General features: G+C 30.7%; 12 protein-coding genes across 12 annotated transcripts; 5 read left to right on the plus strand and 7 right to left on the minus strand.

Annotated features, from left to right (window-relative positions):
* Positions 1 to 760: 760 nt before the first annotated feature.
* On the plus strand, positions 761 to 2,344 carry NAM8 (Nam8p; the record flags this gene model as incomplete). The annotated part of the gene is made up of 1 exon (XM_046079724.1): positions 761 to 2,344. The coding sequence occupies one exon, from the start codon at positions 761 to 763 to the stop codon at positions 2,342 to 2,344; it is 1,584 nt and encodes a 527-aa protein (XP_045933360.1).
* A 796-nt stretch (positions 2,345 to 3,140) lies between these two features.
* Positions 3,141 to 4,100, plus strand: SNM1 (Snm1p; the record flags this gene model as incomplete). Its single annotated transcript, XM_046076794.1, has 1 exon — positions 3,141 to 4,100. One exon carries the CDS (start codon positions 3,141 to 3,143, stop codon positions 4,098 to 4,100), a length of 960 nt encoding a protein of 319 aa, XP_045933361.1.
* A 171-nt stretch (positions 4,101 to 4,271) lies between these two features.
* SCDLUD_004872 (uncharacterized protein) lies at positions 4,272 to 5,264 on the minus strand (the record flags this gene model as incomplete). Its single annotated transcript, XM_046076795.1, has 1 exon — positions 4,272 to 5,264. The coding sequence occupies one exon, from the start codon at positions 5,262 to 5,264 to the stop codon at positions 4,272 to 4,274; it is 993 nt and encodes a 330-aa protein (XP_045933362.1).
* An 806-nt stretch (positions 5,265 to 6,070) lies between these two features.
* Positions 6,071 to 8,248, minus strand: PEX29 (Pex29p; the record flags this gene model as incomplete). The annotated part of the gene is made up of 2 exons (XM_046079725.1): positions 6,071 to 7,358; positions 7,584 to 8,248. 2 exons carry the CDS (start codon positions 8,246 to 8,248, stop codon positions 6,071 to 6,073), a joined length of 1,953 nt encoding a protein of 650 aa, XP_045933363.1.
* Positions 8,249 to 8,824: 576 nt separating this feature from the next.
* BUB3 (Bub3p) lies at positions 8,825 to 9,961 on the plus strand (the record flags this gene model as incomplete). The annotated part of the gene is made up of 1 exon (XM_046079726.1): positions 8,825 to 9,961. The coding sequence occupies one exon, from the start codon at positions 8,825 to 8,827 to the stop codon at positions 9,959 to 9,961; it is 1,137 nt and encodes a 378-aa protein (XP_045933364.1).
* Positions 9,962 to 9,986: 25 nt separating this feature from the next.
* Positions 9,987 to 11,585, minus strand: RKM4 (ribosomal lysine N-methyltransferase; the record flags this gene model as incomplete). The annotated part of the gene is made up of 1 exon (XM_046079727.1): positions 9,987 to 11,585. One exon carries the CDS (start codon positions 11,583 to 11,585, stop codon positions 9,987 to 9,989), a length of 1,599 nt encoding a protein of 532 aa, XP_045933365.1.
* A 491-nt stretch (positions 11,586 to 12,076) lies between these two features.
* STI1 (Hsp90 cochaperone STI1) lies at positions 12,077 to 13,834 on the plus strand (the record flags this gene model as incomplete). Its single annotated transcript, XM_046079728.1, has 1 exon — positions 12,077 to 13,834. One exon carries the CDS (start codon positions 12,077 to 12,079, stop codon positions 13,832 to 13,834), a length of 1,758 nt encoding a protein of 585 aa, XP_045933366.1.
* A 607-nt stretch (positions 13,835 to 14,441) lies between these two features.
* On the plus strand, positions 14,442 to 15,767 carry SFH1 (Sfh1p; the record flags this gene model as incomplete). Its single annotated transcript, XM_046079729.1, has 1 exon — positions 14,442 to 15,767. The coding sequence occupies one exon, from the start codon at positions 14,442 to 14,444 to the stop codon at positions 15,765 to 15,767; it is 1,326 nt and encodes a 441-aa protein (XP_045933367.1).
* A 118-nt stretch (positions 15,768 to 15,885) lies between these two features.
* TAD3 (Tad3p) lies at positions 15,886 to 16,917 on the minus strand (the record flags this gene model as incomplete). The annotated part of the gene is made up of 1 exon (XM_046079730.1): positions 15,886 to 16,917. The coding sequence occupies one exon, from the start codon at positions 16,915 to 16,917 to the stop codon at positions 15,886 to 15,888; it is 1,032 nt and encodes a 343-aa protein (XP_045933368.1).
* Positions 16,918 to 17,277: 360 nt separating this feature from the next.
* Positions 17,278 to 19,722, minus strand: HSP78 (chaperone ATPase HSP78; the record flags this gene model as incomplete). The annotated part of the gene is made up of 1 exon (XM_046079731.1): positions 17,278 to 19,722. One exon carries the CDS (start codon positions 19,720 to 19,722, stop codon positions 17,278 to 17,280), a length of 2,445 nt encoding a protein of 814 aa, XP_045933369.1.
* A 556-nt stretch (positions 19,723 to 20,278) lies between these two features.
* Positions 20,279 to 21,352, minus strand: SWM1 (Swm1p; the record flags this gene model as incomplete). The annotated part of the gene is made up of 1 exon (XM_046079732.1): positions 20,279 to 21,352. The coding sequence occupies one exon, from the start codon at positions 21,350 to 21,352 to the stop codon at positions 20,279 to 20,281; it is 1,074 nt and encodes a 357-aa protein (XP_045933370.1).
* A 450-nt stretch (positions 21,353 to 21,802) lies between these two features.
* Positions 21,803 to 23,431, minus strand: EXG2 (glucan exo-1,3-beta-glucosidase; the record flags this gene model as incomplete). The annotated part of the gene is made up of 1 exon (XM_046079733.1): positions 21,803 to 23,431. The coding sequence occupies one exon, from the start codon at positions 23,429 to 23,431 to the stop codon at positions 21,803 to 21,805; it is 1,629 nt and encodes a 542-aa protein (XP_045933371.1).
* Positions 23,432 to 23,859: the final 428 nt, after the last annotated feature.

Genomic DNA, 23,859 nt, shown 5'->3' on the forward strand with positions numbered 1-23,859 from the left:
AGCATTATGGCTAGAATTAGTGGGAGAATATAAATATAAATAATATTTATAGTTTAAAAAAAAGCCACCAAGCGCGTTAAAGATATTTTAGACATTTATTGAGAAGCCCAGCCACACGAATGGATTATTAAAGCGAGCCAGCAAAGCCAAGAATAATTTATTTAAGTTTATTTAAAACGGATTATTCTTTATGGATTATTCTTTACGGATTATTCTTTACGGATTATTCTTTATGGATTATTCTTTACGGATTATTTCTTAACTTTAACGGATTCTGCTTTCAAATCTTTTTATCTTACTAAACACCTGTACATCCACATCTTACTTAACACGTATTGTTTTTTTATTTCTCTCACAAAGTCACCTACAACCTTTCTATCTTTTCCTTTTTTATTTTTTTTATTTTTTTCGTGTTAAAAAGAATTAAATATTATATATAACACATACATAAATAAATAATTAATTAATTAATTAAATTTATAGATCAATAAAAATTACACATCTCTTTTCTTTTCTTTCCCTTTCTTTTCTCTTCTTTTTCTATCTTTAAACATTATTAAAAAAAAACTTAACTTATTACTGTGATATAACTTTTCCCCTTTCCTTAACTCAAATCAATCTCTTTTTTTTTTTTCTTTATCAAATCTTTCCCTCTCTTTTCTTCTAACATCACTCTTTATTCTAATCTTCCCCTTTTCCTTTTTTTTTTTTTTCCCATTTCAAAAAAAGAACTTCGAATAAAAACAAAAAAAAAAAAAACATGTCTGGTATCAATAAATCAAATAACGGGACCATCCAACTTTATATGGGTGACTTAGACCCGTATTGGAATGAACATGATATAAGAAATATATGGAAACTGTTTGGTGAATATAATAATAATAATCTAGTAAATGTAAAAATGATCAAACCATCTACATCCAATAATCCTACAAATCCATATAATAACGCTGGATATTGTTTTCTTCACTTTTCCAATGAAATAAGTGCCTCTAATGCGCTATTGAAAAATGGTTTACCCATTCCAAACACCAAAAAATACTTAAAACTAAACTGGGCAAGTCATACAGCTAATAATGCTACCACTAATGTTGTTACTACAAATACTTCTAATATTAATAATATCACCAACAATACTAATAGCACTAATAATTTCACCCTTTTTGTTGGAGATTTGTCGCCAAATGTTAATGAACAGGCATTAGTGGATTTTTTGGTTAAATCAAATAATCTACAATCTTTGCTAAAAGTTAAAGTAATTTACGACCCTGTTACCGGAGTTTCTAAAAATTACGGATTTGTCACCTTTGGTGATATAAACGATTATCAAATTTGCTTAGATAAAGTTAACGGTATGTTTTTAAACGGAAGAAATATTAGGGTATGTGTCACTGGAAACTCTAACAATAGCACCATCGCTAATACTAACAGCAGAAGTAACAACAAAATCAATAACACTATAAATGTTCCTAACCACCATCAGTTAATTTACAATATTTCGGCTCTAAAACAACCTAGTAGTACAGAATATACGGACCCTAATAATACCACTGTCTTTATCGGTGGTTTATCTTCTTTATGTACTGAAAATGAATTACGTTCTTACTTTGAACCTTTTGGTGAAATTGTTTATGTTAAAATACCAGTTGGCAAGGGATGTGGATTTGTTCAATATGTTGAAAGAAATAGTGCGGAGGAAGCTATTTCTAAAATGCAAGGATATCCTATAGGTAGTTATAGAATTAGATTAAGTTGGGGTAGATCTAGTTCTTCTGCAGGAAACAACAATAATAGTATTAGTGGTGTTACTCCTAATAGACACAGGCGCAACAACAGTAGTGTTTCCTCTACTATCAGCAACAGCACCATTAGTAGTGGTACCCCTCAGCCTACTACTCCTGAGAGATTATTTTATCCAGCTATTACCAACAGTAACGCTAATAATAATGGAATTCCTTTTATTGAACAACAACAAGTAGGTACCAGCTATTCTTCCCCGATTAGATATGAAACATTTTTGAACAATAACGGCAATAATATTAATTCATATTTTGTTGAAGATAATACTATGAATGGATATTCTAAATTATCACCATTACATTATATGAATACTGTTGGTAATAACAGCATCAATAATAATTTGAGTTTTTATTACTGCAATAATGGTGGCAATAACTTAAATCCAGATTACAACACTATGAGTGGTAACAATGGTGCAAATACTGTGAACAATGATGTGAGTAATACCATAGTCAAAAATGATCAACACTCCCAAGTTTATTTAAACAATATCTCTTTGCAAGAACGTTTGGAATTAGCAAGTAATGGTTTTATTTTTGCATAATGCTATTTATTGTTTTTTATTTGTTTATTTGTTTCGGTTTTTCTTTTCTTTTCTTTTCTTTTTTTTTTTTTTTTTTTTTCCTACTGTCATTCGCTCATGTATTAATTTTTAATTTAATTTGCTTTACTTTGCTTTAATTTGTTTTGTTACGTTCATCTCGTATATTATTTTATCGCATTTTTTTTTTTTTTTTTTTTTTTTTTTTAGAAAAAATATCTTCTAAAACTAACTTTATTTGATTAGGGATTGTTATCAGCTTTTAATTAGTATTTTTTTTATTATTATTATTCTATTTAGATATGTATAAGACTTACTACAAATACATTAATTATGTTTATTTATGCCAGTTTATTGTTGTGTTTATGATTTTGTTTTTTTCTTTTCTTTCTTTATGTTTTTATTATTCTTTGCTTGTTTCTATCCCCAGCTTTTTGATCTTATTATCATTTGACACTTGTTATACGGTTACTATTCATTAAATTTTCTCTTAGTTGAATCATTGCTCATTTATAGCTTTTTAGGACAAATGTCATATTGTTTTTATCCTGTTTTCTTCTGTCCGAACGGACTTCAAAATAGCTACGTACACGGACCTTTTTTTTTTTTTTTTTTTTTTTTTTTTAAAATATAAAAAATATGAAAAAAAAAAAAAACCTCTCTGTTTTAAATTATATGCATATAAACGAATACTGAACTCAACTTGTTAAGCTCTGTTACTACACAACTCAGGGCATAAGTGATAATAAATAATATACGCCCTAACCAAATATATCTATTCTAAACTTAACTATACTTCATGTCGTTCAGTAAAAAGGAAAAAGATAGAATAAAAAAATTACATGTTTTATATCAATATAATAGACTACATACTTTACCACAACTATTATGTCCAAATGAGTGTTCTGAAAACGAAAATACCACAATTGAACTGAAGGTCGATGATATTCCTTCACATCATACTCCAGACAATTTGCAATACCAAGCTTTACCCTTAGTTCTAAGTGAACTATATTTGAAAAAATTTTATAATAGCTGTAAAAAAAATCAAATTGTATTGGAGGATAAAATTCGAGGCCATTTTAGGAAAAGTAGTTTCAACACAAGAAAACAATGCAAACTAATAAACAAAACTAACCGTCATTGTGATGTTAAATTATATACTGATGATAATAAAAGTGCTGCTAGTACTACTGTTATAAAGCCCATAGAATTTACCAAAATCCATCACTATAAATTTTGCAATTCTTGTGGAAATTTAAGAATACCAATAATTAACACTGAATATAAGTTATTTAAAAGAAAATTTACCAATGTTACTGTCGACATTAATGCAGAGGTATGCAATTCTACTGCTATTAATATTACTAAAAAACCTAATGCAATAAATAATAGTGAAAAAATAATGGTCAATAAAAAAATGGTCAATAAAAAAAACAAATATTGTTTGCAACTTCATTGCTTAATATGTGATGACACTTCATATATTGATTACATAGATATACCGCCAACTACTCCACTTCTTAATGTTTCTACTACTACTACTACTACTACTACTAATAGACCATTACTGAATGCAGAAGTTACAAAAGGTAATGAAACTTTTATCAAAAAGAAAAACGCCCTATCCAAGCAAAGAGCCAAAAAACGTAAAGCTAATACTTTGGAGAATATTTTAAAGGAAAAAAAAAGAAAAGAAGAAGAATCCAAGAAAAAAAAGTCCATGTCTTTGAGCCTATCTGACTTTTTAACCAAATAATTTTTTTTTTTTTTTTTTTGCATCTAAGATATATAAATAACTTTGGCAAAGTTGTACATCCAATTTAAAATAAGTATTAAAAAAAAAAAAAAAAAAAATGTAATAATAATATCCCAACTAATCCAACCAGGGAATAAAAGTAAAAATTAAAAAACACCTGAAAACTAGCTATCATGCTATGCCAATCAGCTTCAAATTTTTAATAACCCTTAAAATTAAAGTAAGACCAGCTACACCAGTAGCAGCAATAGCTGCTAAACATAAAGGTAAAAATATACCTTGAGTTATTAAACAAAAAGAAATTAATGTGGCAACACAAGTCAACACAAATCCAATATCAGAAAAGATATCACTAATGGCAGTTAAAGCACCATTAATATCATTATCCTTTAAATAAGGCTCGATTTTAACACCAATAAATTTGCCAACAATTTCACCAATAATTTCTTCATTTTTAGTTGAAGTATATTTAATTGAATCCGGTATTTCAAGGGTACTGCCGATGTTATCAGTTTGTAAAGCTTCCATAATGGCTTTTAATTTTTTTATATGGGTTCTAAACTTGGTATCTGATTCTTTAGTAAGGCGATGGGTTTTTTTTTTCAACCTGTACAAGTCATGTTTTAAATCTTTCAAAATATCTTTTTCATTATCGAGAATATTATTATAAATCCTTAAAAACCCGATATCTTGACTTTTAATTTTAGTGGGTAATTTTTCCAATTGAAATAATAATTCTTTTAAATCATCTTTAACAGACGTTAAACTGAAACCCGTATCTAAATCAAAATCTTCATTTACTGCAGTGTCAACAGACTCATTATATTTGAACAAATAATAAATTTCAGCAATATCTTCACTTATGACACTAATGGTATCAGTACTTGAATCAAATACCTCAGAACTAATTCCATCCGAACCAAATAACATTGGCAAGATAGAGGCTGAAATCATATCTCCACTAGTTTTTTTAAAATTAAAAGGCTTTTTTTTATCACTAATATAATAATCAACTATATTTCTTGATGAAAATTGATCATTAATTGAAGCTATCCATTTGGTTGTATCTGGATCTTCGATATAAGCAGCACCAGAAGTTTTTGAAAAAACTAAAATATTAAGTACAAATAAAATACTGGATATTAATAAATTTGAAAACCGCATTTTGATTTGATTTTATATATTTGATATAATTTTTTTGTATTTGAGTTATGTATATGTATAGGTAAAAGTTCTTGGCTTATGTTCTTTTATTTCAATTCTAATATGTTTGTTATGTTTTGTTATTAACGAGGTATATATATTAATAATAATAATTTAAAAATAAAATAAAATGATTCAAATATACAGAAGAAAAATATTTTTACATCTGAAAGTTATAATTCATTTTTTTCTTTCTCCCTCTCTCTCTCTCTTTATATATATATCTATATATATATATGTTAAAACATCTAGAAAGGATAAAAATAAATCAAAAGAGAAAAGAAAAAAAAGCAAAAAAATGTGACTCAACAAAAAAGAAGCAAAATAATGAGGGAAAAAGCAAAATGAAACTAAAAATCTGAATAAAAATCGATAATAGTTTCTTTTTTCTTTCTTTTACTTTATTTTAAGTAAAATAATGTATGTTATTATCGATTTATATTTTGTTCCTCAAACAGATAAATAATACTTGGTATGAAAATAATGAAAATATCTTTAGAACTGACGCGAAAAAAACGTTAAAATAGCAAAAAAAAAAAAAAGGTGTCAAAAAAAAAAAAAAAAAAAAAAAAAAAAAAAAAAAAAAAAAATTGAATAATTTATAGTTTTAAGGATCCTTTACAAAAAATAATCTTTTTATACAATGCTATGAGTATTTTTTTTTTTTTTAATCAAAAGTATTTATTTATATATTATTCACTTGTACTTTTATAGAAACGTTTAATAATTCTTTTACCCCACACCCCCCGCCTGTCATTTGTAACATTTTAAAAAAAATCTGAAAATCCAGCCAAATTCATCATAGAAGATGGTCTTGGTGACAACTTTTTGGTACTTGAATCATCACTATTTTTATCAGAAAGATCTTCACAATTATCAGAAGATGTTTTATTTTCACCCTCTTTGTCACTATCATTTGAATTGGCATTAGTATGTGTATTGTCTGTGTTGGAATTCACAACAAATCCCTTATGTTTCTTACTATTAACAGTAGATGTACTGCTAGGTCCATTCCCCATGCCAGCTAATGATCTTTTAGGCAATATAGTACTTTTCAATATTTTTCTTTTCTGTTCTTCTTCATGAATCCCTTCTACAGAATCATCATATATTGATTCAAATTTATACTCTGGAGAAACAGAGGAAACCACAGAACCTTTATTATCTTTAATTGTAGTATTATAATTTCGCCCCTCAGATACATCTTTTGCCAAAGGACCTCCCGCTGAGGAAGGTTGTGAATCTGTAGTGGATGACACACTGTTTTTGCGTGTGTTAGTGTTGTTTTTTGTATTTACGAATGTTTCTCTAGTACATAAGCGAATCCATCTTCTTCTTCTATAATTTCCCCTCTTAAAATTGCTATTTTCGGTATTGCTACCATTGTATTCTGGAATATAATCATAAACCCACTTTTCTTCATCATCTATATCTATAAATTGTAAAATTAACTCTTCTTGAGCCCATTTTCTTACATCTAAATCTAAAGCCCAAGTAGAATCTTCTACCCAACGCCAATCTTCTGGTGGTTTAACATCATCTAATGATTCGGTGGCGCCAAAAGTCAACGCTTCGTTGGCCTCTGCCTCCTCTTCTTTTTCCTTTTCGTTATCAAAATCAGTTTCATTGTCTTGTTGTTGTTCCAGCAGCAGTTGTTCTACATTGGAATTAGTGTCAGCAGGCAGAACCCCACCAGCTTTTTGTGTTGCTGTTGCGGCACTGGGACTAGTATTATTTAAGGAAACCCTTCTAGAACCACTATTTGAAGTAGTGTAATAGTAATCCTTCGAAACCCTTAGAAATTTAATAAGATTTATCTCATTTATTCTCAAATCTGAAAGCGGAGAATAGTCATCACTACAAAAGCCTACAACTTGCCAAATTTTCAAGGATTTGTTAAATTTCTGTATCTCAAAAATACCCGCCAATTTCAATTCTCTATTTGCATTAAGATATAAGTCGTATTCTTGTAATATTCTATTTTCAAATTGATTACTTAAAGTTACCCATCTTAACCTAGTTTCTTCACTGCTCAATTGGTTTAAAAAGTCATCTCTATAGTGTGGGTGCATTAGTATAGTAAAAATCCAAACAAAACCTATTAGAAAAATCTTAATTAGGCTGGTAACAAACACCGGAGCCAACAAATACTTCATAAAAAGACAATTAAAGCAACCGATTATAAACAAAATAATAAACATTGTGGCAGAAATCGGATCATCGACGAAATACGCAAATTTATTCAATATTTTATTTACAACATCAAAAACAACAACATACAAAGCCATATCATTTTGTAGATCTGTCAAATTTAATAAAAATTCCTTGCTTAGTTCGGGTACTGGTTTAACAATTGTAGGTTCGATAATATTTGGGCCTCTTATGGTTGGTTCTGGGTTGTTTATAATAAAAGGTGGGTCAATTGCAGTTGGTTTGTGGATTTTTAAGTATGCAGGAACCATTATTCCAAATAGTATATAAAAAATGGGGAGACTTGTTAGGGCGGGAATAGGTTTTAATATTATAAATGTTATAATGAATAATATGGTTAAGGTGTAACATGGATTTGACCATTTGAAAATCTTTATGATTTCATCGAGTAACATAAAGGGGACACTTAGCCTAGAATTTAAATTTATAAAATTTTTACTCATGATTTGAACGCTTAGTCCCGGTCGATTTTTGGCCTCATTAATTCTATAGTCAAAGGAAGTTAAATCGCACAAATAAGAGTTTTCTTTGGAAGTGGGGAATGATGATAATAATGTGGAAGATGAAGCCGATGGCAATGCCATGTAAATCATTTTTTCGATCAAAGTGTCAGTAAATAACTTTTGAGTTGAACCAAAGGCACTCGAAAAGGTATTACCGTTGTGATTGTTATTTGTAGCAGATGGCCCATTATCATTATTATGGCTACTGCTACTGTCCCATAAGAAACTCATTTTTTTTTTTTTTTTCCTGTTTTCTTGTCTCCTAATTGATTCTCTATAGATAATGTTTTCCTTGTCCTTTTACCCAAATATGGGGAGTAATAGAAGATAAATTAAATTAAATTAAATTAAATTAAAAAAAGAAAGAAGGGAATACAAAAAAAGAAGACAAGAGTGTCGTTATAAAGCAATCAAGCATAATTGAGAAAAGACAAGAAAAAAAGCAAAAAAAAAAAAAAAAGCAAAAAAAATTGACCCTTATTACTACATCTATTTACAATATAATATATTTGTATATATGCATGATTTGTTGGCATGTGAAATAATAATATTTAAAATTTTCACGTTTCAAAATGTGCGGTTGGTTTTCGCACTTCGGACATTCTGGCAACTTGGAATCTTTTATTTTTTTTTCACTTTTTCCAATCAATTTACATTTGCCCCATTAAATTTCAACTTTTATTACCAATAAACATAGTTGTAGAAAACATTTTATGAATAAAATCTTAAGTTTTAAATTATAAGCTAATGAAAAAAAAAAAAAAAAAAAAAAAAAAGAAATGAATATCTTTAAAGATATATAATCATATGTTCCAAGTTATCGATGAACAAGACGATATAGTATCTTCTCTAAATGTACATACTAATAACAATAAAACTATAATAACTACCACCAATTGGAAGGGAGAATTGAGACTCTATGATGCAGATAATAGTAACACAACTACCACCTCTACTAATAAACCATATCTTATAGACAATTTACAATTTAAATATCCTTTGTTATCGTGTGATCCTATAACTGCATACAAATATTATCTAGGTGATGTTCAAGGCAATATCATACATTTAGACTACAATTATGATACCCCTGTAGTTAACACAATAACCAAGAATAAAAATGCAGTAACATCCGATAAAGCTTTAGGTATTTGTAGTATTAAAAACGATCCTCGTTTATCCTTACTTATAACGAGTTCATGGAATGGTGTGATTAATCTCATTGATTATAGAACAGATTTAGTTGAAAATTCCTTACAACTTACACTTGATAGCAACAGTACAAATAATCAAATACAAAAACAATGTAAGATATTCAATATGGACTACAATTCGAATAGTAATTTACTAGTTTCAACAATAACCAATAACCTAGTTGATATACGAGATATTAGAAAATTAGATACACCCTATCAGTTGAGAGAAAGTGGCTTGAGAGATCAGGTACGAGATCTGAAAATAATGCCAAATGGCTCAGGGTTTGCACAAAGTTCAATGGCTGGTAGGGTGGCTATTGAATATTTCAATAATAATGATAATTGTAAACTGAAATATGGTTTTAGATGCCACAGAATTAATTTAAAAGACATGGATTTTGTGTATCCTGTTAACTCCATCTGTTTTGGTGGAGTAGGTACAGCGAATAGCACACCTCATGGCAATAATATTTTATATACAGGTGGAAGCGATGGCGTTGTTAATAAATGGGATTACATTAAAAAAAAAAAATTGAAAACGTTCAAGAATTTCAATATAGCCAATACAGACAATGAAAATAATATTCAAGTCAATAATGACAACCAAAGTGTTGTCAAATTGGCCTGTAATGAAAAGTTTTTAGTTGTAGCCACGTCAGATGATTCTTATAAAACATATCCATCCATTATACCAAATGAAGATGGTTTGTTTTTGAGTAAAAGCAAAATCTACATGCATCACATTTAAAAAGTCATATATTTATATGTTTATACTAGCATTTTTTATACCTTTTATTATTGTTATTGTTTCCCCTAACATCGCTATTATTCAATCTCTTATTTTTCCTTTTGGAGTTTAATTCCCCAATATAATCCACATCAGTTAAAATTTGCTTTCCAATCTCTAAATTATTGAAACAATTTTTAATTGAATTAACCTCGCTTTGTAACACACAATCTGCCATATGCTCTCGTAAAACTTGTAACATGTTGTCACTACTAATACTATCGTTTAATTCTCTAAAGGCATGGTTTGGATATTCTTTTAATCTATCATCAAAAATCAATTTTACATTTATTATACAAGTCCCACTGAGCATATTCTTGTTATTATACAATTTAATGATTCTTTTCAATACACTTCCTAATTCACCAATGGTATTACTTGATATTTGCACAAAATCCTGATAATTTTCGCATACAACTGTCAATAATTGTACTAAACATAGAAATTCATCCATAATTTCCCCGTTAATATAACAATCATAACTCTCCATAACAATCGTTTCATCCTCCAAAATATTTGATACAATATATTCATTATCACTTAATAATTGTAATATAATATCTATAAATGTGGAATCATTTTTATTACTGAAATACTTGGATTGAAAAAATTTTTTAATGTTAATTAATGGAACTTCACCAAAATCGTACTTAGAACCTTGCCATTCAACGTAACCATATCTTCTTAATAGCTCAGAATTGGGATAATCGCCATATGTATTGTAGATCTGTTCATTTTTAGCTATAGGTTTAATAGAACACATTATTAAATGAGTGTCTGAATATAACAAATTGGCATTACAACGATGAGTATCTGCATTTAACAAGTCAGCTAAAATAACCATGCTTTTATGATATCCAATATTTTCTTCATCTTCTTCGTCTTCTTCGTCTTCTTCTTTTCCTTGTTCATTTGAATTTTGACTCTGCGTGGGAACTGGTAGCTCTACATCAAATGAATAAGACATGACTAGAGATGCTATATATAAAAATTCATTCCAGTTGAAATCAACATTTAAAATTTGTAAATCGTTTTGTAAAATGTTTACAATATTGCTGTACAATTCTAGAGATTGTTTTTTACCAAGTCTGGTCAAAACCAAAGAAGGTTTTAAGTTGTATAATTCTTCATCGCTCCAGTACATTAAATTATTGATAAATATGTCCCCGCTAGTATCATTGTCTAATTGCGGCAAGATCTGGAAATAGTTATACCAAAAACTTGAATCCCCCTTAACTTTTATCTCGTAGAAAATAGTTAAAATCAAAGTTTCCCATTGTCCAAAGATTCCTGTATTATTTAGGAAATCATCTTTGGTTGATGCTTTAATGCTGACGTTGTTGGCCAAATACTCTTTATATAATGAGCCTGTTTCCACATTTAAAATAGAAGACCTAGGTATCTTAAAAAGTTGTTCATTCTGTTGAATATCTTCAACAGCTGTTAAACAAAAACCTTGGGCAAAATGTCTTCGATCTTGTACGGTTATTTTGGGAGAAACTTCGACGCTGGCATGGCTGATTAGCCATGAAAAGAAATTGTTTGTTTTTTGAATAAAAGGATCAGTGTTGTGATTTATAGTCATATGTGTATGTGTGTACAGGTGGATGTTAAGCAATAGTTTTTTATTGATATTATTTTTTTAATATATTAAGTTATGGTAAGAATAATTTTTTCTTTTTTATTTTAGTTATTTTTTTTTTAAAAAGAAAAGAAAAGAAAAGAAAAGAAAGCAATTATTATTTTGTTACTCTGTTAGTAATCCGTCTATTTTCGGATTAAATACAAGGATAGATAACCCGGAATAAAAAAAGGAAAATAGAATTTTCTAGCAATAAAATAAAATAAAATAAAATATCACTTTGCCTCCACGCGCCCTTTAAAAAAATGTTTCGATTCTTTTCTTTTTAATTCTTTTTAATTTTTTTTTTTTTTTTCCCATTTTTTCCAATTTATGCTCAGTACAAATCAATAATATATATATATAAACAAGAGCATAAAGAATAAAAACAAAATATTAAGAAAAAAAAAGTAGAAAAAAAAAAAAAAAAAAAACAATAATCAATTAAATAAAAAATGTCCACTGCTGATGAATATAAACAACAAGGTAATGCTTGTTTTACCAATAAAGATTACGAAGGTGCCATTGATTTTTTTACAAAAGCCATTTCTGCAAGTCCAGAACCAAATCACGTTTTATTTTCCAATAGATCTGCTTGTTACACCTCCTTGCAAAAGTTTTCACAAGCTTTAAAAGATGCCGAACAATGTGTAGAAATTAATCCTACTTGGGCCAAAGGTTATAATAGGGTGGGTGCTGCTCAATATGGTTTAGGCAATTTAGATGAAGCTGAAAAATGTTACAAAAAATGTTTAGAATTAGACGCCAACAACAAAATCGCTAAAGAGGGTTTAGAACAAGTTGAAAAAGTGCAAAAAAGTAGATTTGAAGAACCAGATTTAGGTATTGGTGCTATGTTTAAAGATCCTCAATTGATTGAAAAGTTGAGTAAAAATCCAAAAGTTGCCGAACTAATGAAAGATCCAAGTATGGTTGCTAAATTGAAACAATTTCAAAGTAACCCAAGCGCTATGGGTCCTCAATTGTTAAGTGACCCCAAATTAATGCAGGTTCTTGCAGCAATGATGGGTGTTGATTTAAGTATGGGCAATGAATCTAATTCTTTACCAAAAGATGACTATCCTGGTGCTACTGGAAGTACTTCCACAGAAGAATCTAAAAATAAAGAAGAAGAAAAAAAACAAAAGCATGAATCGGAAAATGTGCAAGAAACTAAAAAGGAAGACATCCAAGAGCCAGAACCAGCCGCTGATCAAGATAAATCAAAGGCTGAGAATTTGAAAGCTGAAGGTAACAAACTATATAAACAAAAAAAATTTGATGAAGCCATTGCTTTATACGATCAAGCATGGGATACTTTCAAAGATGTTACATTTTTAAATAACAAAGCTGCTGCTGAATATGAAATGGGTGAATATGAAACTGCAATTTCAACTCTGACCAATGCTGTTGAACAAGCCAGAGAGTTAAGAACTGACTACAAAATTGTTGCAAAATCATTTGCACGTATCGGTAACTCCTATTTGAAGTTGAACAATTTGCCAAAGGCCATTGAATTTTATCAAAAATCATTGACTGAACACAGAACACCTGATGTTCTAAATAAATTGAGGTCCTGTGAGAAAGATTTGAAAAAACAGAAGGAATTGGAATATATTAATCCCGAAAAGGCTGAAGAAGCTCGTTTGCAAGGTAAAGATTATTTTGTCAAGTGTGACTGGCCTAAGGCTGTTGAAAGTTATACTGAGATGATCAAGAGAGCTCCGGAGGATCCAAGGGGTTATTCTAACAGAGCTGCCGCATTGGCCAAATTAATGTCCTTTCCAGAGTGTATTAAAGACTGTGATAGAGCTATTGAAAAAGACCCGGATTTTGTGAAGGCTTATATCAGAAAAGCTTCAGCTCAAATAGCAGTTAAAGAGTATGCTAGTGCCATTAAAACTCTAGATGAAGCAAGGGCTAGAGATACTAAAGTTAATAATGGTTCCAGTGCCCACGAAATTGATCAATTGTATTACAAGGCTAATCAACAAAGATTCCAACCATCCAATCCAAACGAAACTCCAGAACAAGCTTATGCAAGAGCCATGAAAGATCCTGAGGTCGCTGCTATATTGCAAGATCCTGTCATGCAAAGTATTTTGAGTCAAAGTCAACAGAATCCAGCTGCCTTAAATGAGCATATGAAGAATCCAGAAATTTTTAAGAAAATCCAAACGCTAGTTGCTGCTGGCATTATTCGTACTAGGTAAATTCCATAACTATTACTCCCTCTTTTATTTTATAAAGCGTTAGGGTATGAAACCTTTTCTTTTTTTTTTTTTTTTTTTTCCCCCTCCCCCCCTTTTCAATCTCTTTTTTTTCTTTTGTATATAATAACAAATATATGTATGTATGTATGTATGTATGTATATGTATTTTTTTTACAATGGCTAACTAATTATTCGTAATGCTTGGTGTGATATTGGTAATTAAGTTGGTTTAAGCAATCAGCTATTATGAAACATTCTAAAGATTCTCCTTTATCTTATTTTTTTTGTTGTTGTTGTTGATTGAATTCTCTTTAATAGTAAAAATGATCTTATGGTGTTACCCAGCCCTTTGAAACCCGTCCCCCCTTTCGGACATAGTCTCGGACGTTATTTAATATATAAATTAAATATTTCTTGTGCTATGCTTTTTTATATGTAATAATTTTATTTTTTTTTGATATTTTTTCAATATTTTTTAAAACACGCCTTTTAATAGTGTCAAATACGCACTACCATTATAGATTATGTAACTCTTTGTTGAATATGAAGCAATAACAATCTATTTAGATCCATCTATAAGCAAAACTGATAGAAAAAAGAGACAAAAATGAGCTTATTACCACAAGCTTTAATATCAAACTTTAGTAACAGAGTAACCGGCGGCCAAGAAAGTAATAACCAGCGTGATCATAATCATGATCCTGATTTAATTGGTCCTCCATTATTGACCATTGTACAAACTACAAGGTCACATAAACGTGGAAAAGTTATTAATTATTCAGAAGATTTAATGCTAAGTGATATTATTATGGAAGAAGATGACGATGTAGATGACGATGACAACAACAACAATACTAACACTTTAAACATTTCCACGCTCAATAATCACAATGAAAATGATTCTTATCTAGATGATGAGACAGCACATTCAAATAATACTAATCTTAAAAGAACATATCCCCCATTTCCAGACTTGGATATTCCCGTGGACAATACAAATTTTTTAAAATTTGCTAAAATAAGAGAAACTTTCCGTAAGGGTAAATATTTTGAACCATATTCCACCGTAGTTGATTTTTCAAAGTTTGATCCCAAAAACAATAACAGTATATACAATAAATCAATAGATGCGCAATACACTGCAGATAAAACGGATGTAAATGACAGCACAACTGTTAATAAAGAGAGTAATTGTAATTCTTCTGCCTTGGTGCCCATAAAATTAGATTTTGAAACTGCTCAAGGATACAAGATTAATGACTTTTTCACTTGGAATTTAAATGACCCCTTGACACCAGAAGATTTTGTTAAAATATATCTAATCGATTTGGGTGTAAGTCCGTCATCTTCAATAACAGTTTTCAACACCTTATATAATACCATTTTGAAAAGTATCGAATCCCAATTACAGGAATATGGACCATTAGCGCATGTAGTTTTACCCGAAATACATGTTGTTGTTAATTTAACCTGCCATATAGGCCAATCCTTCTTCGAGGACAATTTCCAATGGAATTTGGGTGGATCTACTGAAACGGGCACCGATGTTCACGGAGTATACAAAGATATTCCGTCTTCCTCCATAACACCAGAACAATATGCTGAAATTGTTGTTTCTGATTTGGGTTTGCAAAGGGAATTTGTAGGACTAATATCTTTTTCTCTACACGAAGTTATATTAAAATTAAAAAAAAGAATTTTGGAAGGTGGGATTAATGAAATTAATAGTCACCTATATAATGGTGCCGCTTTTGGTTACGTAGCTGGTGTTAGATTGGATGTCAATGGGCTAGGCAATAGTTGGTGCCCTAAAGTTGAAGTTTTAACCGAATGGGAAATGGAAAAAAGAGAGATTGAAAAGGAAAGAAATTATAGAAGATTAAGTAGAAGAAGAAAGATGGTTGACGAACTGGAAACGTCGTTGAGAATTTAAATATATATATATAGATGTGCATATGTATATAACACGTTTATAATAAATTGTAGCTTGAACTGCAAGAAAAAAAAATTCTCCTACAAGTTTCTCGATCTTGATGGAATGGCCGGTCAGTTTATACGCACACGTCTGGATCTATGTTTGGAACAGCAAGTGGTATTTTTTCGTTTACCCACTGGAAAACATGATAGCTACTGTTTAAGGGTTTGATGCTGTGCATATGATAGTTGTTTTTTAAACACCCAGTTTTCGGCATGTCTTTAAGGTAAAACAGTCTAGATATCCTTGAATGAATTAATGCCATACAGCACATAGAACAGGGTTCATGTGTGGTATATACCTCGTAATCTAAACAAAGATAACCATCCTCACTTAGCTGAGCACAAACGTCTCTAATGCCACACATTATACTATGATCTATAGGTCTGCTCTTGTGACGTTCATCAGTTGAAAGAATAGCTTCCCCGGTTTTCTTATTAACAAATAGTGTAACAACGGGTAATGCCTTCGATGATACCTTAGCTTCTTCTTCTTCTTTGAATTTCATATTACTTTTTTCGCAAATTAATTGCAGGTTATTTTTGATTTCAGTCATATTGTATTCCATATCATTTAAAATCTGATCATTCGGATTGCCTCTCCAGGTCATGGGCCAATAAATTTCACTCCAGCAACTGCATATATCTTTGGAAGGTGGGTATATTTCGGGTATATCAATATATTCCAAAGTGCTATTACAATCATTTCTTGGCTTATTGTATGCCAAGTGCAAGTTTTTTTTCGACAAAAATTCTTCAAATTCAAGTATATTTGGTAAAAAATCAAGTGAACATAGTAATAAAAGCAGATCTTGTTTATTTATCTTTTTAATTCTTTTAATATGCGGCATTCTACTTAAAATGTCTGCAGAACAATATTCTTTGATAAATTTTAAAAACTTTGGTGTATCAGTGGACTTAATTTGGATTAATAAACATTTTATAAAGTTTAAAGGTTTCTGATTTTCGTCCAAGCCATTATTGCAATTATCGTTACTGTTGCTGTCAGAAAATGTTATTAATAGTGATGGTTTAATTTGTTTTAGTGTGTCTTCTACTATACAGTTGACATAGTCAATTTTTACTGGATTATTAATCTTTTTAACCATATTTTATTATAAGGTTAAAGGTGGTATTGTGATATTTTCCTCGAAAGAAAAACAATGAGAGTATCTGAATCTTATTAGCAAATAGTAAAGCCCTCAGTTCGAACGTTTTATCGAAACGTATATTAATTTTTTTTTTTTTTTTTTTTTTTCTCTTTCTTTTCTCTCTTTATTTTTTTCATACGCATTAATAGAAAATAAAAAATAATTAAAAAAAAATTAAAATAAAATCACTCATAAAATATCAAAACTAGTTAAATTTCTTTTAAAAGAAAATTACATATTTACATAGATAGAAACAATAAAATAAATCATAAATGTCAACTTCACCAGAAGCAATCCATACACATACAAATGTCAAATCTATTTCTCCTCTTCAACTTCGACTTGTTCACCTTCCTCATGATTAGGTTTAACATATAACTCACCATTCTTAACTTCCACCTCAACAGTTTCATTAGTTCTTATTTGACCCTTCAACAAATAGACAGCCATCGGATTCAATAATTTCTTATGCAATAGTCTATTTAATGGTCTAGCACCATATAGTGGGTCATAACCATGATCAGTCAACCATGTTTTAGCATCATCTGTTAGTTCCAATTTGATTCTCTTGTCTTCTAATCTCTCTTGAATATCATCCAATCTGATATCAACAATACTACGTAAAACCTTTTTAGATAATCTATTAAAAACTAATATATCATCGATACGATTGATAAACTCCGGTGGATATTGCTTCTTCATAGCTTCAATAACCTTGGTTTGCGTAGCTTCACTGACCTTACCATCATCTGTGACACCAGCCTTGTCAGATAACAAAATATCTTGCCCAATGTTAGACGTCATCACAATTATAGTATTACGGAAATCGACGTGATGCCCCAAAGAATCAGTTAGCTTACCCTCGTCTAGTACTTGTAACAAAATTTTGCAAATGTCCGGATGAGCTTTTTCAAATTCATCAAATAAAACAACCGCATAAGGCTTACGTCTAACAGCTTCAGTCAATTGACCTCCACTTTCACTCAAAACGTAGCCAGGTGGAGCACCAATCAATTTGGAAACAGTATGCTTTTCTTGAAATTCAGACATATCAAACCTAATAACATTAGATTCATCATCAAATAAAAATTCAGCCAACGCTTTGGTCAACTCAGTTTTACCTGTACCAGTTGGCCCCAAAAACATAAAGCTGGCAATTGGTCTTTTGTCGCTTGTTAGACCAGCTCTTTGTAATCTAACGGCATCAGCAATAGTTTTTATGGCTTCATCTTGACCCACAACTCTTTGCTTCAAAGAATTTTCCATGAATAGCAATCTATCCTTATCACCTTTCAGAACAGTTTCCATTGGAATACCAGTCATCTTGGCAACAACTTTTGAAATATCATCCGAAGTGACTGAATCATGCAATAACCCCTCATTCTTTCCATTTTTGTTTTTGTTACTCAAAGAAACCATCTTTTCTAGTTCCGGAATTTTAGCATACCTTAATTCGGAAGCTTTAGCAAAATTACCCTCTCTTTGTACAATTTCTAGTTCAACTTTGGCCTTTTCTAAATCAGCCTTAGCATTTTTGATAGATTCAATTTCGCGTTTTTCAGCTTCCCAAACTTTTGTTAATCTACTTAACTCATCATTTTTCATATCCAGTTCTTTTTCCAACTTTTCTCTTCTCTCAACAGAAACAGGATCAGTTTCTTTTTTCAAAGACTCCAATTCTATTTGAATTCTCATAATTGAACGATCTAATTGCTGGATCGAATCAGGTTTGGATTCATGTTGTAATCTCAACACAGCACAAGCTTCATCAACTAAATCGATGGCCTTGTCAGGCAAGAACCTATCGTTAATATACCTATTAGATAAAACAGCGGCCGACACAAGCGCAGCATCAGTAATCCTAACACCGTGGTGAACTTCATACCTTTCCTTTAACCCCCTCAAAATCGAGATAGTATCAGGGACACTTGGTTCATTCAAAATAATGGGCTGAAATCTTCTAGTTAAGGCAGGATCTTTTTCAATAATTTTAAATTCATCCAAAGTGGTGGCACTGATACAACGCAAACCCCTAGCCAACCTTGGTTTTAAGATGTTACTGGCATCCATACTACCGTCAGACTTACCCAAGCCCAATAGCATGTGAACTTCATCAATGAAAACAATAACTTTGCCGTTACTCTTGTCAATTTCTTCTAAAACTTTTTTCAATCTTTCCTCAAACTCACCTCTGAATTTTGCACCAGCGATCAAGCTACTCAAGTCCAAAGCTATTAAATCCTTATCCTTTAAAGATTCAGGAACTTCACCCGCGACAATTCTTTGAGCTAGCCCATCGATTAATGCTGTCTTACCGACACCTGCTCTCCCAATTAAAACAGGATTATTCTTGGTTCTTCTGGATAAAATTTGAATGGCACGAGCAATTTCCTCATCACGACCAATGACGGGATCTAGCTTACCCTTCCTTGCCAATTCCGTTAAATTTGTACCGTACAATTCTAAAGCTGGTTTTTCGGGCTGTTGTTGTTGATTTGGATTCATTCGCATCTGCATAAACCTCTTAAATTGGTGGAACGGTAAAGATCCACTACTAGCCGCATTAGGTATTAGTTTCGAATGTTTGGTGGAAAACGTTCTTTTAGACAATTCATTGCCAGGTATTTTTGTAGCGAAAACTGCAGAACCATTAGCATTACACTTAAAAGCATATGGTAGCAATCTGCTCGAGTTATTTAAAATGGAGTCGCTTTTATTAATTGCGGATTTTAATACAGTACGTTGGTTAACAGTACGTAACATAATGCTGGATGTATATGTATATATATGTTTTTTTTTTTTTTTTGTTTTTTTTTTCTTTTGGTTGTATTTGTTTCAAAGTATTTGAAAAGTCTTGTAGAGGTAAAGGAAAGGATTAGATTAAATTAACAAATTAAGTTATAGTTTTGATTATAAAATTAGATTGTTTATATATACAAGAAAATTCTTGAAACACACATAAGGGAGAGTGGTGGGGGAGGGGGGGTGTGTGGAGTAAAGGAAGGGGCAAGAAAAGTTTTTAGTCATTAAGCGTATTGAATTGAATTCTCTTGTTAGTTTAATTCAATGAGTAATAATATTCATAGTAATAATACTTGGTAACAATCTATCATTATGTTATCCCTGGCCTTTCCCTCTGCCCCTTTTTTTTATTTTTTTATTTCTTTTTTCCATAATTAAATATAAAGAATATTCTCGAAGTTTCTAAATTAATCTACCGCGAGGAAAGGGGCACTTATGAACTCCTTTTGCTATTTTGTCCGAAAATAACACGGACATCAACAAAATTTTAGATTACAAGTGGGAGATGGTTTGTCTCTTATGGAATAGTTTCATCATTAAATATAACTTCTACAGGATCATTATCAGCATCAAATATCTCTGTTGCGTGTAAAGCCAACAGCTCCCTATTACTGTCTATACAAGTATAATTATTTACCAAATCACAATTAATTATATCGATATTATCATCACTTTTATCACCACCATTATTGTCGTTATCTGAGCTATTTGTATTGTTTTCAGCTATTATAGCAGGTGTTTTCATGTGACACGTCTTTAACATAAACCTTTCTAAACCATACTCTGGCCATTGAGTGCTATCTATCAACTTCCTTCTTGGAAACCCAAAAACATGTAAATTATTTGAACTCGAATCATCTTCATCAAATAATGTGTTTATCCCATTGCTACCGCCACCGTACATACAAGTATCACCATCATTGGCATCATGTTGATTCATCATCGGTATTCCATGATTAATACTGCCGCTATTCATGTTTCCCGTTACAAAGTTTGGGTCACCAGTATTAGAAGTATACTCATTCATCATCATTCTGAATTCCATCGGTGTCATCATGGTGCTGTTGTTCCCTATGCCATAGTTTAGTGCGCCAAATAATCCGTTTGTATTGGAGGCAGTGCTGTTAGTGGTCTTTGAGATTCTATTTTTCAAAAAGGATATTTTACTTGAAGTAGGCACAATGTTCTTGGTTTTCATCACAATAGAACCATTGTTATTAACCGTTATTAATTGAAACATCTTAAAATCATCTTCGTCATGATAATAATCCCAAAATTGGTTTATTGAACCTAAATAGTTTTTGGTATAATTACTGCCGGCAGCCATCGAGGTAGCATTAGCATTATTCCCGTTGTTATTGATGCCATCTGGATTGTTTCTATTATCATTTGATGCAGAGCTTCTACTTGTATTTTCTAAATATCTGCCCAACCTATCTCTTCTAGTTTTGAATTGATGTTGTTCTGCATTATTAGGGTTTCCATATAATTGGTCTGGTGCGGGAAAAACATCTCGTTGCCAATCCAGATATAAGATTTCCTTTGATTCTTTTAAGTGTATGTAATTGAAATAAGAGTCTCTGTAGTTCATAGCAGCTGATTATATCTTCTATTAACGTATTTTGTGTTTTTACCTTGTCGAATTTTATATTTACTGTGAGAAAAAAAAAAATCGATTCTTGGGTCTATAGTTTTTTTAACTATTCGTCAATTATTAAAGCAACAATCCACCTTATATGCTTAATCTTTATGTTTATATATGTATACAAATATATATATATATATTTTTTTTGTTTTTTTTTTTTTTGTTTTGTGGCGTTTAAAAATAATTCCCTGCTTTTTGTTTAAAAGAATTGTTTTTGTTTCAATCGTAGCAGTGAATTTTTTTTTTTTTTTTTCTTTTTTTTTTTTTTGATTTGGAAAATAAAACATAAGCATTCAAAATGTCGTCAAATAAGACAAATTACGATGTATAAGTCATTTTTATTCTTTTTTTCCATTTCCTTTAATTATATATACTCTACTTCATTATATTATTATTCTAAAAATATAAAATCAAAAAGGTTATTGCCAACGGTATATTTAAAAATAATAAGATTTTCATAATTGAATTTAAATTCATACCATTATTCGATATAAGTTTGACTGCTTTGTTAGAGTAGGTGTCATCTGTGCTCGTAGCCAATGCAATTTGTGACTGGAATGAACTCTTCATGCTACCATCTTTTTTATTGTAATATTTATAATCATCAAAGGGATGGGGGAATAATTTGGCCTCTTTTAATTTTAAATAATCCCATTCAACTGCATTCTCGGTTTTCCAGTTCCAGAATATCCAACCGGCTGACTTATTTCCAAACTGAACTAACTGAGTTTCAATAAATTGCCTAACACTTGTCTTATACGAAGAGGACCAATTTTCAACCGACAATTGACTTTGACATTTCCCCACAGGGATACCAGTTGAAGTTGTAGTAAAATTAGTTGCCGAACCATAGTAAGAGCCATCGTATCTTGAACCAATACCCACCCCATTTAACCATGTAGCGCAATCTGTAATCGCACCAGACCATTCGCCAACTACAGAGGGATGGTAACCCTGTTCCATCTGCAAGCTGTCACCATACGAAATAATATCCCTAATTCTTTGATATGGTGAATTAATTAGTTGGCCGTCAGTAAAAACTTCATAGTGATGATGATCAATTATTATCGTACGATCGTTTAATAACTTAGATGAAGATATGACGCTGGTGTCATTAGTGTATTGGCTAGAAACATTCTTATACAGTACATTAAAGTGTTCATTCCAAAATCCTAGTCCTTCAAAGGCATCATGGATTATAAGTGTTGTGTTTGAGGTCTCCTGATAATATTGTTGAAAATTAGCTAAACTTTTATAATAAAATTGAATAACGTCATTTATTGGGATCGGCCCATGTAATGGTTCATTGACAATTTCAATCCCAGCAACAACATCTTGGTAAGTCTTATTGCCATTTAAGAATGTTTGGAAAATATCAGTCAATATATCAGTAGTTAAAGTGTTAGTGACATCGGTTGACAACCAGCCCAATGGACCATTTAATATTCTTTGTCCACTATTGTCAAACCCATTTTGAGAGCCAGGGACACCGTGTAAATCGATCCATGCTTTTAACCCATACTTTTCACACCAGATAAGAGCATTCTCCAAGTATTGTAATTGCCCCACATTTATAAAATAATCCTTGTAGGTATACTTTCCTTTCAAATAAGTCGAGGTTGTTGAGTCGGCACTATTGTTATCTTTCCATGCCCAGTATCCTATTGGTATTCTAACCAAATTAAATCCATCCTGTGCAATTTTTTGAAAATCGGCTTCAGTTATCCAAGTATCTAAATGAGTTTTTAGCAAGGAGCTTGCCTGAGAATATGACAAATAATAACCAATATGGTACTCATCGACTATTAAATCAGATGAAGAAGATAAATTCATTGCATTTTTATATAAAGATGGTGTAATGTATGGTTCTGTAACCAACCAACCGCCAACAGTAATACCCTTGATATTTGAAGTTAATAATGCGGCATTAGAGAGTGAGAATAATGAGAAAACCAATATTGGTAGTTGTTGTGATACAAGCCTAGATATTATGTTATATATCTTTTTTTTTAAAAATATTACCATTTTTTTTTTTTAATTGTACTGTTATGTACTTATGGAGTGTTGTTCTACTTGGTTGATAACAGAATTATAAATGTAGTTAAAACAAAAGTCTTGTATCAAAAGGTACCTTGTAGTTAACGAATAGATCTAAGATTTTTTTTTTTTTATTTTTTTTATTTTTTTTTATTTTTTTTATTTTTTTTCGTATTACAATGCTAACCACATAATACGTAATGTGCCATGTGCTTTTTAAACCACGCACAAAAAGTCCGTTGACCTTGCTTGACCAAAAAGGGATAAATGCTTTCTCTGACACAAAAAATATTACTGTGTAAATTGGTTTTGTTTACAAGTCTAAGTCCGAAATCCGTAGCAATCATCGGAGTATTTCACGGATGTAGAAAATATAAATCATTGTGTACGAATTTTTTTTTTATTTTTTTTATTTT

Source organism: Saccharomycodes ludwigii, chromosome VI (assembly GCF_020623625.1).
Source record: "Saccharomycodes ludwigii strain NBRC 1722 chromosome VI, whole genome shotgun sequence".
Classification (NCBI taxonomy): Eukaryota; Fungi; Ascomycota; class Saccharomycetes; order Saccharomycodales; family Saccharomycodaceae; genus Saccharomycodes; species Saccharomycodes ludwigii.